This window comes from Trachypithecus francoisi, unplaced genomic scaffold (genome assembly GCF_009764315.1).
Source record: "Trachypithecus francoisi isolate TF-2019V2 unplaced genomic scaffold, Tfra_2.0 Lachesis_group19, whole genome shotgun sequence".
NCBI lineage: Eukaryota > Metazoa > Chordata > Mammalia > Primates > Cercopithecidae > Trachypithecus > Trachypithecus francoisi.
Window position 1 is genome coordinate 34421753 of NW_022681464.1, and position 17537 is coordinate 34439289.

General features: G+C 40.9%; 1 protein-coding gene across 10 annotated transcripts in view; it reads left to right on the plus strand.

Annotated features, from left to right (window-relative positions):
* ESCO1 (establishment of sister chromatid cohesion N-acetyltransferase 1) overlaps nucleotides 1-17537 on the plus strand; it is an 83559-nt gene that overhangs the window by 32379 nt on the left and 33643 nt on the right. For all 10 annotated transcript variants that reach the window (XR_004429257.1, XR_004429256.1, XR_004429255.1 and 7 more), the window contains exons 5-8: nucleotides 2105-2219; nucleotides 4000-4060; nucleotides 5805-5919; nucleotides 10345-10476. Coding sequence is in view for 5 of the 10 variants with exons in the window: in XM_033178171.1 (XP_033034062.1) it covers nucleotides 2105-2219; nucleotides 4000-4060; nucleotides 5805-5919; nucleotides 10345-10476 (423 nt within the window). In the remaining 5 variants the exon portion in view is untranslated. The remainder of the gene's footprint in view (nucleotides 1-2104; nucleotides 2220-3999; nucleotides 4061-5804; nucleotides 5920-10344; nucleotides 10477-17537) is intronic.

Consider the following 17537-nt stretch of genomic DNA (forward strand, 5'->3'; position numbering starts at 1 on the left):
GAGACGGAGTCTTGCTCTGTAGCCAGGCTGGAGTGCAGTGGTGTGATCTTGGCTCACTGTAACCTCTGCCTCCCGGGTTCAAGTGATTCTCTTGCCTCAGCCTCATGAATAACTGGGACCGCCACCACACCCAGCTAATATTTTTTTTTTTGAGATGAAGTCTCACTCTTATCTCCCAGGCTGGAGTGCAGTGGTGTGATCTCAGCTCACTGCAACCTCTGCTTCTCGGGTTGAAGTGATTCTCCTGCCTCAGCCTCCCAAGTAGCTGGGATTACAGGCGCCTGCCACCATGCCCAGCTTATTTTTGTATTTTTAGTAGAGATGGGGTTTCACTGTGTTGGCAAGGCTGGCCTCGAACTCCTGACCTCAGGTGATCCGCCTGCCTGGACCTCCCAAAGTGCTGGGATTACAGGCATGAGCCACCATACCCAACCCCATGCCCAGCTAATTTTTTTGTATTTTTAGTAGAGACAGAGTCTCACCATATTGGCCATGATGGTCTCGATCCCTTGACCTCATGATCCACCCGCCTCGGCCTCCCAAAAGTGCTGGGATTACAGGCGTGAGCCACCATGCCCGGCCTGAAGTAATTTTTTTTTGTTATTTACTAATTGAGTATCTGCTTTGGCAAGGTTCTGCATTAGAGGCTATTGGGAATAAAAAGGTAAATATAATATGGTTGTTGCTTTTAAGATTTATAGGTAAGTCAGACACAAATAACTAATTGAAAATAAAAAGTGATAAGCACAGGAAAGAGATTTAGACAAAGTAGATGAAGAACAGGTAGAGAGGACTGGGAAAGGCTTTATGGAAGAGGAGCAATGAGTTGAATTTATACAGGGGGAAAGGTATTCTGGATCAACACTGTCCAGTAGGAATATAAGTGAGCCACATACATGATTTAAAATTATCTGGTAGCCACATTAATGGAGTAAAGAGAAATAGATAAAATTAATTTTAGTATCTTTTATTTAACCTGTTTTTTTTTTTTTTGGAGATGGAGTCTAACTTTGTTGCCCAGGCTGAAGTGCAGTGGCACTATCCTGGCTCACTGCAACCTCTGCCTCCCAGGTTCAAGTGATTCTCCTGCCTCAGCCTCCTGAGCAGCTGGGATTACACGTGCCTGCCATCATGCCCAGCTAATTTTTGTATTTTTTTTTTTTTTTTGAGACGGAGTCTTGCTCTGTCGCCCAGGCTGGAGTGCTGTGGCCGGATCTCGGCTCACTGCAAGCTCCGCCCCTCGGGTTCACGCCATTCTCCTGCCTCAGCCTCCCGAGCAGCTGGGACTACAGGCGCCCACCACCTCGCCCGGCTAGTTTTTTGTATTTTTTAGTAGAGACGGGGTTTCACCGTGTTAGCCAGGATGGTCTCGATCTCCTGACCTCGTGATCCACCCGACTCGGCCTCCCAAAGTGCTGGGATTACAGGCTTGAGCCACCGCGCCCAGCCTAATTTTTGTATTTTTAGTAGCGACGCGGTTTCACTGTTGGTCAGGCTGGTCTTGAACTCTTGACCTCAAGTGATCAGTCCACCCCGACCTCCCAAAGTGCTGGGATTATAGGCATGAGCCACTGTGCCCGGCCGGGTGCTTAAGTTTTCAAAATCTGGTGTGATTTATGCTGTCAGCACGTCTCAAGTGATACCACATTTTAAGTGCTCACTAGTTAGACGTGGGAGTGATGACCATATTGGACATTATAGTCTAGACAGACAAAACTTGGAAAAAAGGTATAGAGCCAGGAAACTATTGAATATATATGTGGGAGAGGTATTTCCTTTTTTTGAGGTAGGATCTCACTATGTTGTCCAGGCTGGCTTCAAACCCCTGGGCTTAAGTGATCCTCCCCTTTTAGTGAGCCTTCTTAGTAGCTGGGACAACAGGCATGCACTGCTGTACCTTGTTTTTAAATTTATCATGAAGGTTAATAATGGGCTCTGATGCTGAGAGGGTAGCTTGTAGCAAGATCATGGGAAGACTTCATGTCTATATGAATTACTCCAAATAAAAAGTATCTTAAATTTTTTTAGTATGCTAAAATTTACTGAAAGTGTATTTAGATAAAACCCAAAGTTGATGTAAAAATTTTGAATTATATGTGTTCAGAATTTCAGCCAATGTTTGGAATCCAAGCTAGAAAACAGTCCAGTGGAAAATGTTACTGCTGTTTCAACTCTGCTCAGTCAAGCAAAAATTGATACAGGAGAGAATAAATTTCCAGGTAATACTTTGGAAATATTATTTGGATTTCATAGTCTTCAGTGACGTTTTTGTCAGTATTACAGAAAATGTTATATACCAAATAGGATTGTGACATTCTTTTTAACCACTGCTGTATTTTTCATATATGTGATTATCATGACTATCACCCATTGTTTCAGAATTACTTCTGTTGATTGGTTTGTTTAAAGTACCTAAGTACTACCCTTTGACTCCCTACCAAAGTTCTTTTGTTTTTTAAAGTTAACTTTTATTGGTGACTCACTTTCTTGAGAAGTGTTCCTTAATGAATTGCATAAAATAGTGGTAGCAGCTTATTTCTTAAGTAGTTTATTATTTGTGCTCTACCATTTCAGGTTCTTATCTTTAACCTTTATTTACTCAGTTTTCCATCTGAATGATCCTATCTCTAAATTAAGGATTTAATAAATGCTGCAAATTGTCCACTTGTATAAAAGCCTTAGTTTTGGAACCTTGTGAACTCTTTTTTATAATACATTATTTGGGGGTGGGCGTGGTGGCTCACACCTGTAATCCCAGCACTTTGGGAGGCCGAGGCAGGCAGATCACTTAAGACCTGGAGTTCAAGACCAGCCTGGCCTATGTGGGTGAGACCGCCGTCTCTATTTACTAAAAATACAAAAAATATTAGCCAGGCGTGGTGGTGCATGCCTGGAATCTCAGCTATTTGAGAGGCTGAGTCAGGAGAATTGCTTGAACTTGGGAGGCAAAGGTGAGCCAAGATTGCACCACTGCATTCCACCCTGGGTGACGGAGTGAGACTGTCTCAAAAACAAAAAACTAAAAAAAAATAATAATAATTTGAACTGTTGGGTGAGGATTTGCTCACTTATATTGGGTGAGACAGCAGAGGGTATAGAAAATAAATCTCTTATTCCTATTGTTTCTCTGTTAAAGGAAAGGTATATATGAAGCAAAATGTTGAGTTTGGATAATTACTGGCATGATTTAACTTTTTCTCTGAGTTGGGGAAGAGAGAATGTAATATAAATATGAGAAATGCATTTATTCATTAGAAAATAAAATGGGTTGCTCATTGCCTTTGTTTATTATTCTGACTAAAATTCCAGAGAGCATCTTTTTTTTTTTTTTTTTTTTTTTTCTTCCTGAGGCGAAGTCTCACTCTGTCTCCCAGGCTGGAGTGCAGTGGCGTGATCTTGGCTCACTGCAACCTCTGCCTCCCAGGTTCGAGCAGTTTTCCTGCCTCAACCTCCCATGCAGCTGGGATTACAGGCACAAATCACCACGCCCAGCTTATTTTGTATCTTTAGTAGAGACGGGGTTTCCCCATGTGGGGCAGTCTGGTCTCGAACTCCTGACCTCAGGTGATCTGCCTGCCTTGCCCTCCCAAAGTGCTGGGATTACAGATGTGAGCCACTGTGCCTGGCGTCTTTTTTTTTTTTTTTTTTAGCAAGAAAATGTTTTCATTTATTTCTACTTTAGGGATTGTATAATTATGCAGGCATTGAAACAATTTCGTTATTATTCGGTCCTAATAATTGTTAGTTAAATTAGAGGCAAACTAATCTACCAATACATCTCTTTGCAGCTTTGTAGTCTGAATATGGGACAGCCTTTCTGCCTTTTGTCTGAAGAATAGTATCTAGGAAGGAGGTTCTAATTTTATCAGATGGTCTTTATTAAAAATAAGTCATTTAATGCATTAAAGGTTTTTTTTTTCCTTTGTAATGATTTTATCCATTAGATGGAAAACTAGTATAAAACTCAATACATAACCCACCTTCTTGATTAAATTACAGGTTCAGCTCCCCAACAGCAGAGTATTCTCAATAACCAGACATCTAAAAGCAGTGATAACAGGTAAGGTATTAATTAAATTTTAGAGCTTAAGGATTTTAACTTACAAGTTTTGAGTTTAGGGGATTCTTCCCTAAAAAGTTACGCTAGTAACCCTCAGTTTACCTACAGATTCTCATTTTGTTACAACTTTTTCTATGCCTATACACACTGTTTACTATGGACATTTTTTCTACCTTACTACCTCATTTTTTTTTTTTTTTTTTGTAGTTGGAATGCAGTGGCGCAGTCACTGCAGCCTTGAATTCCTGGGCTCAAGTGATCCTTCTGCCCTAGCCTCCCATGTAGCTAGGACTATATGTGGCACCATACCTGGATAATTTTTTAAAAAGTCTTTCTTTTAGAGACAAGGTCTTGCTATGCTGCTCAGGCTGGTCTCGAACTCCTGGCCTCAAGTAATTCTCCCACCTCAGCCTCTCAATTCTCTGGGATTATAGGTGTGAGCCACAGTATCTGGCAGCTACCTTATTCTTCTAAATTCTGCATTAAATTTCATTGTGTGACTTTACCATGGTTTAACAGTTCTGTACTTTATGAACATTTTGGATATTTCTGTTTCATTTCTATCCAGAAAAGACAAATCCTGTGATAAATACATATATCTTTGCTTACTTGTGTGTCTGTATCTCATTGCCAGACTTTCCTCCAAAGTGATTGGGCCTGTCTCAATAGTGTTTGAGAATGCCCTTTTCCCTAGACTTCTAGAAATACTGGGTATTTCACGCAACATGTAAGCGTGTTTTAAGTAAGATTAAAAGCTTTTTGTTTTCTTTTTAATGTCAGAATTAAATAGATCTGACTTATTTTGCCTTTCGGATTAACAACAAATGGTATTTAGTACAAATTGGAATGACTTAGATAGCTGAAACTGTAAAACTTAAAAGCATATTCAGACTATGGTAAGTGTTACAGGTTTTGTTTTTTTACTGAAAATTAGTGGTTTTCTTTCCCCCTTTTTAATTTTAATTTTTATTTTTTGAGACAGTCTTGCTCTGTCGCCAGGCTGGAGTGCAGTGGCGTGATCTTGGCTCACTGCAACCTCAGACTCTTGGGTTCAAGCAATTCTCCTGCTCAAGCAATTCTCCTGCCTCAGCCTCCCAAGTAGCTGGGACTACAGGTGCACACTGCCACACCCGGCTCTTTTTTTTTTTGTTTTTTTAGTACAGATGGGATTTCACCGTGTTGCCCAGGCTGGTCGCGAACTCCTGAGCTCAGGCAGTCTGCCTGCCTCGGCCTCCCAAAGTGCTGGGATTATAGGCATGAGCCACCGTGCCAGGCCTGCCCCTTGATTTTTAAAAGGTTTTTCTCCCTCTTTTTTTTTTTTTTTTTTTTTTTTTTTGAGACGGAGTCTCGCTCTGTCGCCAGGCTGGAGTGCAGTGGCCAGATCTCAGCTCACTGCAAGCTCCGCCTCCCGGGTTTACGCCATTCTCCTGCCTCAGCCTCCCGAGTAGCTGGGACTACAGGCGCCCGCCACTACGCCCGGCTAGTTTTTTGTATTTTTTTAGTAGAGACGGGGTTTCACTGTGTTAGCCAGGATGGTCTCGATCTCCTGACCTCGTGATCCGTCCGTCTCGGCCTCCCACAGTGCTGGGATTACAGGCTTGAGCCACCGCGCCCGGCCCTTCTCCCTCTCTTGAAGTTGAAAGTTATCAGTGTTGTGTAGAGAAAATAAGTTATTTTTTCTCCTCCAATGATTCGAAATGACTTGGATCTGTAACATTTAGTAATTTTATTTTATTTTTTTAAGGGAGACTCCACGAAATTATTCTTTGCCTAAGTGTAATTCCCATTTGGAGATAACAATTCCAAAGGACTTGAAACTAAAAGAAGCAGAGAAAACTGATGAAAAACAGTTGATTATAGTAAGTATACAACTTGATCATTTTGGTGAATTGTTAGAACCATCTTAGTATATTTCGTATTGCTGTAATACGATATCTGAGGTTGGTAATTTTTATAGAAAAGAGGTTTGTTTGGCTTATGGTCCTATAGGCTGGCATCTGCATCTCTTGAGGGTCTCAGATTGCTTCAGCTTACGAATGAATGCCGAAAGGGAGTGAGCTCATGTGCAGAGAGACCACGTGGTAAGGGAGGAAGCAAGAGAGAAACCAAGGAAGCTAGCCTCTTTTTTTTTTTTTTTTAACCCTGTTCATCCCAGCAGGAGGGCATTCGAGGGCATTTACCTATTTGTATGGGATTCACCTCCATGACTCAAGCACATCTCACTAAGCCCAACCTCCAAACACTGTCACATTGTAGATCAAATTTCCCCATAAAGTTTGGTGGAGACAAATCAAATCATGTCAAAATCATAGCAGCACTGTATTTATGCAAGGTTTTAAAGAATAAATTCATTCACTTTTGCCAAAGAGCCTTTTTGTCATAATAAATTTTATTATGAAAAATATTCCCATACCAGGTGCAGTGGCTCACACCTATAATCCCAGTACTTTGGGAGGCCAAGGCGGGTGGATCACCTGAGGTCGGGAGTTGGAGACCAGCCTGGCCAACATGGTGAAACCCTGTCTCTACTAAAAGTACAAAAATTAGCCAGGCGTGATGGCAGACTACTGTAATCCCAGCTACTTGGGAGTCTGAGGCAGGAGAGTTGCATGAACCTGGCAGGCGGAGGTTGCAGTGAGCTGAGATCGTGTCATTGCACTCCAGTCTGGGCAACAGAGCGAGACTGTGTCTCAGAAAAATATTCCTAGTGGCCGGGCGCCATGGCTCAAGCCTGTAATCCCAGCATTTTGGGAGGCCGAGACGGGTGGATCACGAGGTCAGGAGGTCTAGACCATCCTGGCTAACACGGTGAAACCCCATCTCTACTAAAAAACACAAAAAAGTAGCTGGGCGAGGTGGCGGGCACCTGTAGTCCCAGCTACTTGGGAGGCTGAGGCTGGAGAATGGCGTAAACCCGGGAGGCGGAGCTTGCAGTGAGCTGAGATCCGGCCACTGCACTCCAGCCTGGGTGACAGAGTGAGACTCCGTCTCAAAAAAAAAAAAAAAGGGAAAAGAAAAAGAAAAATATTCCTGGTATTATTACAACCCCCTTCTTAAATAGTGACTCTGTCTTCTAACAATAATTGTTTTCATACTTCTAGTTTCATAGCAAATTATGATACTTTATTTCACATCTGTTACTTTCTTAGATTTGTCATTTGATCAGTACCTTCTTACAGTAGTTGATTTAAATGTTAAAATAACGTGGAATTTGTCCGGGCGCAGTGGCTCACGGCCTGTAATCCCAGCACTTTGGGAGGCTGAGGCGGGCGGATCATGTGAGGTCAGTAGTTCGAGACCAACCTGACCAACATGGAGAAAGCTCATCTCTACTAAAAATACAAAATTAGCCAGGCATAATAACACGTTCCTGTAATCCCTGCTACTTGGAAGGCTGAGAAAGGAAAATCCCTTGAACTTGGGAGGTGGAGGTTGCGGTTGCGGTAAGCTGAGATCGTGCCTTTGCACTCCAGCCTGGGCAACAAGAGCAATACTCCATCTCAAAAAAAAAAAAAAAAAATAGTAACATGGAACTTAATGTATAAAATGATTTTAAATATCTGTATTGCAGAATACATTATTTTAAAATTACATTTTAAATTACAGGCAGATAAATTGGAAAAGAGATATTTTGATTGATTAAAAATCTAATTTGAAAGAGTGAATATAAAGAAATTAAGGCACCCAGAGTACTAGGAACATTTAATGTAGTTACAGTCAGCATAATTAGTAGAATTTTTTTTTTTTTTTAAAGATAGGGTCTCACTCTGTCACCCAGGCTAAAGTGCAGTGGCATGATCACAGCTCACTGCAGCTTCAGCCTCCCAGGCTCAAGTGATTCTCTCACCTCAGCCGGCTGAATAGCTGGGACTAAAAGGCATGCATCACTACACACAGCTAATTGTTAATTTTTTGTGGGTGTGTGTGAGATGGAGTCTCACTCTGTCACCCAGGCTGGAGTGCAGTGGCACAATCTTAGATCACTGTAACCTCTGCCTCCTGAGTTCAAGCAATTCCTGTCTCATCCTCCTTAGTAGCTGGGACTATAGGTGCATGCTGCCATATCTGGCTGATTTTTGTATTTTTAGAGGTTTATTTGGCTTATGGTTCTGTGGGCTGGCATCTGCATTTTTAGTAGAGATGGGATTTTACCATGTTGGTCAGGCTTGTCTTGAATTCCTGACCTCAAGTGATCTGCCTGCCCAAAGTACAGGGATTACAGGTGTGAGCCACCATGCCTGGCCTTAAAATTTTCGGGGGACTGGACGCCGTGGCTCACGCCTGTAATCCCAGCACTTTGGGAGACCGAGGTGAGCGGATCACAAGGTCAGGAGATCAAGACCATCCTGGCTAACACAGTGAAAAACCCTGTCTCTACTAAAAATACAAAAAAATTAGCCAGGTGTGGTGGCAGGCGCAGGAGAATGGCATGAACCTGGGAGGCGGAGCTTGCACTGAGCCTAGGTTGCACGCCACTGTGCTCCAGCCTGGGCGACAGAGCGAGAGGGAAAAAACTGTTGAGTACAGACTTATTTTGTTGTTGTTGTTGTTGTTGTTCTTTTTTTTTTTTTGAGATGGAGTCTCGCTCTGTCACCCAGGCTGGAGTGCAGTGGCATGATCTCGGCTCACTGCAACCTCTGCTTCCTGGGTTCAAGTGATTCTCCCGCCTCAGCCTCCCAAGTAGTTGGGGATACGGGTGCGCACCACCATGCCTGGCTATTTGTTGTATTTTTGATGGAGATAGGGTTTCACCATGTTAGCCAGGCTGGTCTTGAACTCCTGACCTCGTGATCCAAAGTGCTGGGATTACAGGCATGAGCCACCTCAGCTGGCCCCCCAGACTTTTAAGACATTAAAAAATTGAGTGGGTCAGGCGTGGTGGCTCATGCCTGTAATCCTAGCACTTTGGGAGGCCGAGGCAGGTGGATCACCTGATGTCAGGAGTTGGAGACCAGCCTGGCCAACATGGCAAAACCCGATCTCTATTAAAAGATACACAAGGGCCGGGCGCGGTGGCTCAAGCCTGTAATCCCAGCACTTTGGGAGGCCGAGACGGGCGGATCACGAGGTCAGGAGATCGGAGACCATCCTGGCTAACACGGTGAAACCCCGTCTCTACTAAAATATACAAAAAATTAGCCGGGCGAGATGGCGGGCGCCTGTAGTCCCAGCTACTCGGGAGGCTGAGGCGAGAGAATGGCGTAAACCCGGGAGGCGGAGCTTGCAGTGAGCTGAGATCCGGCCACGGCACTCCAGCCTGGGCGACAGAGCGAGACTCCGTCTCAAAAAAAAAATAAAAATAAAAATAAAAGATACACAAATTAGCTGGCCTTGGTGGTGGGTGCCTGTAATCCCATCTACTCGGGTGGCAGAGCAAGACTCTGTCTCAAATTAAAAATAAAAATAAAAAAGAGTCTAGCTGGGCACAGTGGCTCACACCTGTAATCTCAGCACTTTGGGAGACTGAGGCAGGCGGATCGCTTGAGCTCAGTTCTAGACCAGCCTGGGCAATATGGTAAAATTCTCTCTCTACAAAAAATATAAAAATTAGCCAGGTGGCGAGGCATGGTGGCTCATGCCTGTAATCCTAGCACTTGGCGAGGCTGAGGCAGGTGGCTCACCTGAGGTCAGGAGTTCAAGACGAACCTGGTCAACATGGTGAAACCCCATCTTTACTAAAAATACAAAGAATTAGCCAGGTGCAATGGCACGTTCTTGTAATCCCACCTACTCGGGAGGCTGAGGCAGGAGAATCGCTTGAACCTGGGAGGCAGAGGTTGCAGTAGCTAAGATCGCGCCACTGCACTCCAGCCTGGGTGACAGAGTGGGACTTTGTCTCAAAACAAAAACAAACAGAAATTAGCCAGACATGGTGGCGCATGCCTGTAGTCCCAGTCTGGGTGACACAGTGAGACCCTGTATCAAAAAAACTTTTTTCTCTACACGCTAGTAGTATAATTATTACAAATATGAAATATATATTAGTTCTCATTCATAGAGTATTTACTGTTTGGGGCTTTAGGACTAAGTTTGTAATGTTAAAGCTATTTGTCAGTTTTTAAAAAATTGTTATATGCTGTGGATCAGGTTACTAAAATGGAAACATTAATAAAATCACATGCAGATTTCAAAGATTAGCATGTAATTTTTAGTAATTAACATTGAATGTTATTCATTGTAGATTAAACAATTCTCACTTTATGCTCACACTATAGCCTTAGAGGCTGATGTTCTGGAATAATTCTTTTGGGAGGAAAAAACTTTTGTTTGTTTTTTATAAATAGGATGCAGGACAAAAAAGATTTGGAGCAGTTTCTTGTAATGTTTGTGGAATGCTGTATACAGCTTCAAATCCAGAAGATGAAACACAGCATCTGCTTTTCCACAATCAGTTTATAAGTGCTGTAAAATATGTGGTAAGTGGAATTTGTGAATTCTAAAATGCAAAAATCAGATAATTAGGTTGGTCTCTTACTGAGATGTTGCCAAATTTAAATCACTGAAAAATTTATGTTTTTAAGAGACAATAATATGTACAAAGCACATGTAGTGTGTATACTGGCTTTTTAAAAACAAAGCCAAACATAAAAACCAGCTAATTTATTTTGACTGGTTTATGTTGTGGGATTTTGAATTTAAATTTTACTTTTCTAAAGTAGTGATTGTACTTGTCAGAAGTAATGTTATTTAACTTCTATTTAAAAAAAAAATTTTCCTTTGATTTCAATAATTATTTACTGTTGATAAATCTATTTAATATTTATATTTCTTGGCACAGTTTTATGTATGGTGATTGATCGTGATAGGTATTATACCAAGTAGGTTGTTTGGAGATTTCCTTCACCTTCTCTTTGTTATCATGAGGGTTTTTCTTTATAAGATTAAAAAAGAAAAATTCTAGAAAATTAAGACCTCAGAATTTGTAGTATACAAAAAAAACAAAATTCCCACAGAGTAAATCTGTTTTAGTACAAAATGTATTTTTTAATGTAAGTGCATTTTAGGCATAATGGGTATTATTTAATATTTGTGGAAATAGCAAAGTTTTTTTTAAACAATTTTGAACCATTTCAGATATCTTGTGAAAATAGTAATTTAATTGAATTGCTGTTTACCCATATCTGAAATGGAATCTCTTTTTATTATATACATGTTACCTTCAGTACTGTACACTCACATTAATAAGACCTCCAGGATATCTGAACTGAGATCACCAATTCATTTCATATAAATCTTTATATAGGTACCAGATACTGGATTAGTTAAAGGTCTTTATTGGCCTCCGTTAAATTCATATGCTTGTGTTAATACTTACCTTCGGTTGAAAGGTTTGTATTCATTGTTTCATTCATCCACCTACTACCCAGGATAGGGTGAGTTTTTACTTTTTTGGTTCTCTACCTGTGGTCATCCTTTATATTTCTTATTTCATCTGACTTTTCCACACACTCCCTCCTACCACTTCACCAAATATAAGGTGCATGGACATAGAATATCTATAGCTAGATATTGTTTTATCATTTGAAATTTGTGCTTTTTCAATTTGACTATGTTAATATCCTTGCATTGTGGAAAAAAAAATAGTTCTATCAGGTAGCTAAATTATAGAAAAATAGTTCAGTATATTTTATATACAAACCTCGTAGAGGAAGTTAGTTCAAGTAAATTCTACTCAGTGTACATTATTTAATTCTGGTGATCATTTAGTTTCCTGAAATTATAAAAACATTCGATTTCAAAGTCTTAATTCTTCACCTTAAGGAAAATTCTTAATTTCTGAGAGGAAAAGTAAATAAATAAATCTAGAAATATCTGCTCTACTCTTCCAAGATGCCAAGGGAAGTAGATTTGTGGAACAAGGTGAAGTCATCATCTTCCAAACAAATTCTGGCTCTCTTGCAAAGCTGCAAAGCATTTTAGCAACCTAGGAAAGATTATTTCCTGCCCCAGCCGGACCCCTCCTCCAACCCCCACTTGATGGGACAGAGCCATGGGTTATTTTTTTTCATTTTTGAAATAAGCTCAAGAGAAGGAATTGAGTTTAGCTGTTGGCCATCCTTTGCTGTTATCAAGGTCGATATTCTTATCTTTTGCTGTTTTCAAATGTAGGTGTACATAGAGTCTAAGGAAGAGACTCTTCCAAAACATTGTGGTATTCCATAGTGTATGGAGAGAAGAAGAAAACGTACCTATCTTAAAGTTGTTCTACTGTGATCACAGTTCTAGATTTTGGGTTGTGACTTTAAAACATTTATTGGGCTTTTCATTTTATGACTTTCATAGACATTAAGTACTCACAAATGCTTGACAAAATATCTAATTTTATTTAATGCCAATTTTATCTGTTAGGTTTGTCTGTTTGTGAGAAGTATATAGAAGAAGTCATTTGGTGCTCTGGTGTTAATTCATGTTAAATGGACAATATCAGGAACTGAAAATAAAGTTTTGTTCTACTTAAGACTAAAAATAGAATAAATTAGAAACAATTAGTTTTACTTAAAATTTTTTTTTGTTTTCTTTTGAGACGGAGTCTTGCTCTGTCACCCAGGCTAGAGTGCGGTGGTGTGATCTTGGCTCACTGCCTCCTCCACCTCCTGGGTTCAAGCAGTTCTCCTGTCTCAACCTCCCAAGTAGCTGGGACTACAGGTGCATGCCACCATTCCCAGCTAATTTTTGTATGTTTAGTAGAGATGGGGTTTCACCGTGTTGGTCAGGCTGGTCTCAAACTCCTGACCTCAGGTGATCCACCCACCTCGGCCTCCCAAAATATTGGAATTACAGGCATGAACTACTGCGCCTGGCCAAAATTTTAATCAAACATTCTGTAGAAAATAAGATAATTACCTTTTTCTTTGGGTAAAAATTTTTTCCAGGCAGATTAATAATCTGATGACAATTGGAAATAGCTAAAAATCCTATTTTCAAAAGGTTAAAATGTAGATAATTTTTTCTTACCATATTCTTTCGTTTTACCCCATCTGCGTGGCTGACACCATTTGGGGAAATGAATTTTATTTGACTTATTAGAAACTAGGAAGCAGCTGAGGCAACACGTGAAACCCCATCTGTACAAAAAAAGTTAGCTGGGCATGGTGGCATGTGCCTATAGTCCCAGTTTCTCGGCAGGGCTGAGGCAGGAGGATCACTTGAGCTTGGGAGGTTGACTTGAGCCCGGGAGGTTAAGGTGAACCAAGATTGCACCACTGCCTGTGCGACAGAGCAGGACCCTGTTTCAGAAAAAAACAAAAAAGCCCAAAAAACTATTTAGGAAGAAACCTCTTAATGCTTCAGGTGGAGCCTGGACTCTGGTTTAGACCTAAGAAACTGCTTCAGTTTCCTTTCGGAACTAAGGTACTGTTCCCTAAAGATGTGAAGAGAAAGCACGAGTTCTCTCCCCTAGTGTGTTGAGCCACGTTGCAAGGCCAGGAAACTGCCAGAAACTTACCAGGAACTCAGCTATATTTTGAGCTGTTAGTAATGCTAAAGAACTATGTATGGGTTCTTGGCAGAGAAAAACTCAGTCCTTTTTTCCTGTATTATCCTTTTTAACTCCTTTGAATTAATTCACATCTGAGTGAATGATGTGTGGAGGGCACTACTCTCTGGGCTATGCCCTTCAAGTTTAGGAACAAAGTCTGAAAGAAATGAAAACTTAATAAAAGATCTAAGTAACCAGTAAAGCAATAAATCAATATTAAATATTTAACTAAATAAATCATATGTTAGCTTTGCAACTTAGAAGTGGTCAGAATCGTTTGTTTTCATAGACAGGAAAAAGTTAAGATTTGACTTTTAAAATGAACATAGTCATCTATGATTGGTAACAGTACAACTAAAGCAAGAGAAAGCTTAACATTTTTGTGAGGGATAATGAGTAGATCTTTTTTACTGAATCAGGATTTTTGTGGATAATGAGACTAGAAAAATGCAATCAAGTCAAATTGTGATACTTTGATTTTGAATGCTGTATGGACTTTATTCTTTCTGTTCTTTTACGTTTTCAAGAATCCTGAACATTTTGAATGATAAAAATTTAAATAACATTAAAACAATATTTTGATGAAGTGTAGGGAGATAATTAATATTTCAATGGCATATATAGAGAGTAGTATACATATTAGGTGTGTAAAGTGCCAAATTACTATGACATTGGTAGAAATGGGAAAGAACATTGATGAGAAGCTTTGGAGAAAGAGTTGGCAATACCAGGCACAGTGGCTTACACCTGTAATCCCAGCACTTTGGGAGGCCAAGGTGGGTGGATCACTTGAGATCAGGAGATCGAGACCAACCTGACCAACATAGTGAAACCCCATCACTACTAAAAATACAAAAATTAGTCGGATGTAGTGGTTTGTACCTGTAATCCCAGCTACTCAGGAGGCCGAGGCAGGAGAATCGCTTGAGCCCAGGAGGCGGAAGTTGTAGTGAGCCGAGATCCCACCACTGTACTGCAGCCTGGGTAACAGAGCGAGACTCCGTCTCAAGAAAAAAAAAAAGAGAGAGAGTTGACAGATCTCTGATTGGCTACAGAGCTGTGCTATCCTGTGAAGTAGCCACTAGGCTACATGAAATTAAAAATGCTGCTCTTCAGTCATACTATCCAGTGCTTAAAAGCCACACATTTCTAGATGCTACTGTGTTATGTGGTATATGTATAGAATGTTTGCATCATCACACAGATCGTTCTCTTGGATAGTGCTGCTACAGAAAGCTGAGGAAAGAAGTTACATGTGATTAAATTTTTGATTTAGGGAAACCATGATCCAGTAACTCTTGCTTAACCTTTATTTTTTTTTATGTGAAATTTGAGTGCATATAATTTAATTCTGTAAACTTTATTTCTTTTCAATATGATTAGGAAAAAGAGGAAACTGGGCATTAGAGAAAAGATAATAGTAGTAGAGCAGGATTAGAGATTTTTTTTCTGATTTTTAAATTTTATTTTTATTTTGAGTCAGGATCTTACTCTGTTGTTCAGGCCGGAGTGCAGTGGCACGATTATAGCTCACTGCAGCCTCAAACTCCTGGGCTCCAACAATCCTCCCACATCAGCCTCCTGAATATCTGGCACTACAGTTGTGTGCCACCATGCCTGGCTAATTTTTGTATATTTTGTAGAGACAGAGTTTCACTATGTTGCCCAGACTGGTCTCGAACTTCTGAGCTCAAGCTGTCTGCCCACCTTGAGTTCCCAAAGTGCTGGGATTATAGGTGTGAGCCACTGCGCCCAGCCTGTTTTATTTTTTTGAGACAGGGTTTTGCTGTGTTGCCCAGGCTGGAATGCAGTGGTGCTATCATAGCTCATTGTAACCTCAAACTCCTGGGCTGAATCTTCCTGTCTCAGCCTCCTGCGTAGCTAGGACTATAGGCACAGGCCACCAGGCCTGGCTAATTTCTCTTTTTCCTTTTGGAACAGTGTCCTGCTCTGTCACCTAGGGTGTAGTGCAGGGGCACAATCATGGCTCACTGCAGCCTCAACCTCCTGGGCTCAAGCAATCTTCTGCCTCACCCTCCTGAGTAGCTGGCACTACAGGCGAGTGCCACCACACCTGGCTAATTTTTAAGTTTTTTGTAGAGATGGAGTTTGGTTTTGTTGCCCAGGGTGCTGAGATTGTGGGTGTGAGCCACCACGCCTGGCCTAGACCTGTTTTAGATCCACAACAAAATTGAGCAGATAGTACAGAGAGTTCCCATGTACTCCTTAATTCCACACATGCACAGACTCCCTCACTGTCAACATCCCATATCATAGTGGTACATTTGTTATAATTTATGAACCTACATTGACACATCATTATTTCCCAGAGTATGTATTTCATATTAGGATTTTCTCGTATATTCTGTGGGTTTTGAGAAATGTATAATGACATGTATTCACCATTATGGTATCATGCAGAATAGCTGCACTGTGCTAAAAATTCTGTTTTGCTTATTTACCCCTTCTTCCTACCTTAACCCCTGCCAACCACTGGTCTTTTTAATGTCTCCATAGTTTTACCTTTTCTAGAATGTCAGAGTTGGAATAATATACCATGTAGCCTTTTCTGATAGGCTTTTTTCACTTAGTAATATGCAGTTAAACATCTCCCATGTCTTTATTTAGTAAGTTAGTTTGAGATGAAGTCTTGCTCTGTCACACAGGCTGGAGTGCAGTGGTGTGATCTCTGCTCACTGCAACCTCCATTTCCCAGGTTCAAGTAGTTCTCCTGCTCAACCTCCCGAGTAACTGGGACTACAGGCGTGTGCCACCACATCCGGCTAATTTTTTATTTTTTATTTTATTTTATTTATTTTTTTGAGATGGAGTCTCACTCTGTCCCCTAGACTGGAGTGCAGTGGCGTGATCTCTGCTCACTGCAACCTTCACCTCTCGGATTCAAGCAGTTCTCTGCCTCAGCCTCCTAAGTAGCTGTGACTGCAGTTGTGCACCACCACTCCTGACTAGTTTTTGTATTTTTTGTAGAGACAGGGTTTCACCATGTTGGCCAGGCTAGTTTTGAACTTCTGACCTCAAATGATCTGCCCCCTCAGCCTCCCAAAGTGCTGGGATTCCAGGTATGAGCCACCACACCCGGCCTAATTTTTTATTTTAATTTTTTTAGTAGAGATGGAGTTTCACCATGTTGGCCAGGCTAGTCTTGAACTCCTGACCTCAAGTGATCCACCTGCCTCGGGCTCCCAAATTGTTGGGATTACAGGCATGAGCCCCTGAACTGGGCTCCCATGTCTTTTTATGGCTTTGAAAGCCCATTTCTTTTTAGCTCTGTGTGATATTCCGTTGTCTGGTTGTATCATAGTTTATCCATTCACCTACTGCAGGATATCTTGGTTGCTTCAAAGTTTGGCAATTATGAATAAAGCTGCTGTGTACAGGTTTTTGTGAGGACATGTTTTCAGCCCTTGATGGTAAATACCAAGAAGCTTGATTGCTGGATCGTATGGTAAGAGTGTGTTTAGTTTTGTTAGAAACTGCCAGACTCTCTTCCAAAGTTGCTGTATTATTTTGCATTTCTACCAACAATTAATGAGAGTTTACCTTGCTTCATATCCTCACCAGAATTTGGTGTTATCAGTGTTCTGGGTTTTGGCCTTTCTAATAGGCTTGTAGTGGTATGTTACTGTTTTAATTTGCATTTCCTATTAATATATGATACGGAGTATCTTTTCATGTGCTTATTTTCCATTTGCATATCTTCTTAGGTGAGGTCCTTTGCCCATTTTTTATTTTATTTATTTTAATTTTAATTTTTTAATCAGGCTGTTCTGAGTTTTAAGAGTTCTTTGGGTATTTTGGGTAACAGTTTTTTTTGTGTGTGTTTGTGTTTTTGTTTGTTTGTTTGTTTTTTGACGTGGAGTTTCATTCTTGTTGCCCAGGCTGGAGTGCAATGATGCAATCTCGGCTGACTGCAACCTCCGCCTCTCGGGTTCAAGCGATTCCCCTGCCTCAGATTCCCGAGTAGCTGGGATTGCCGGC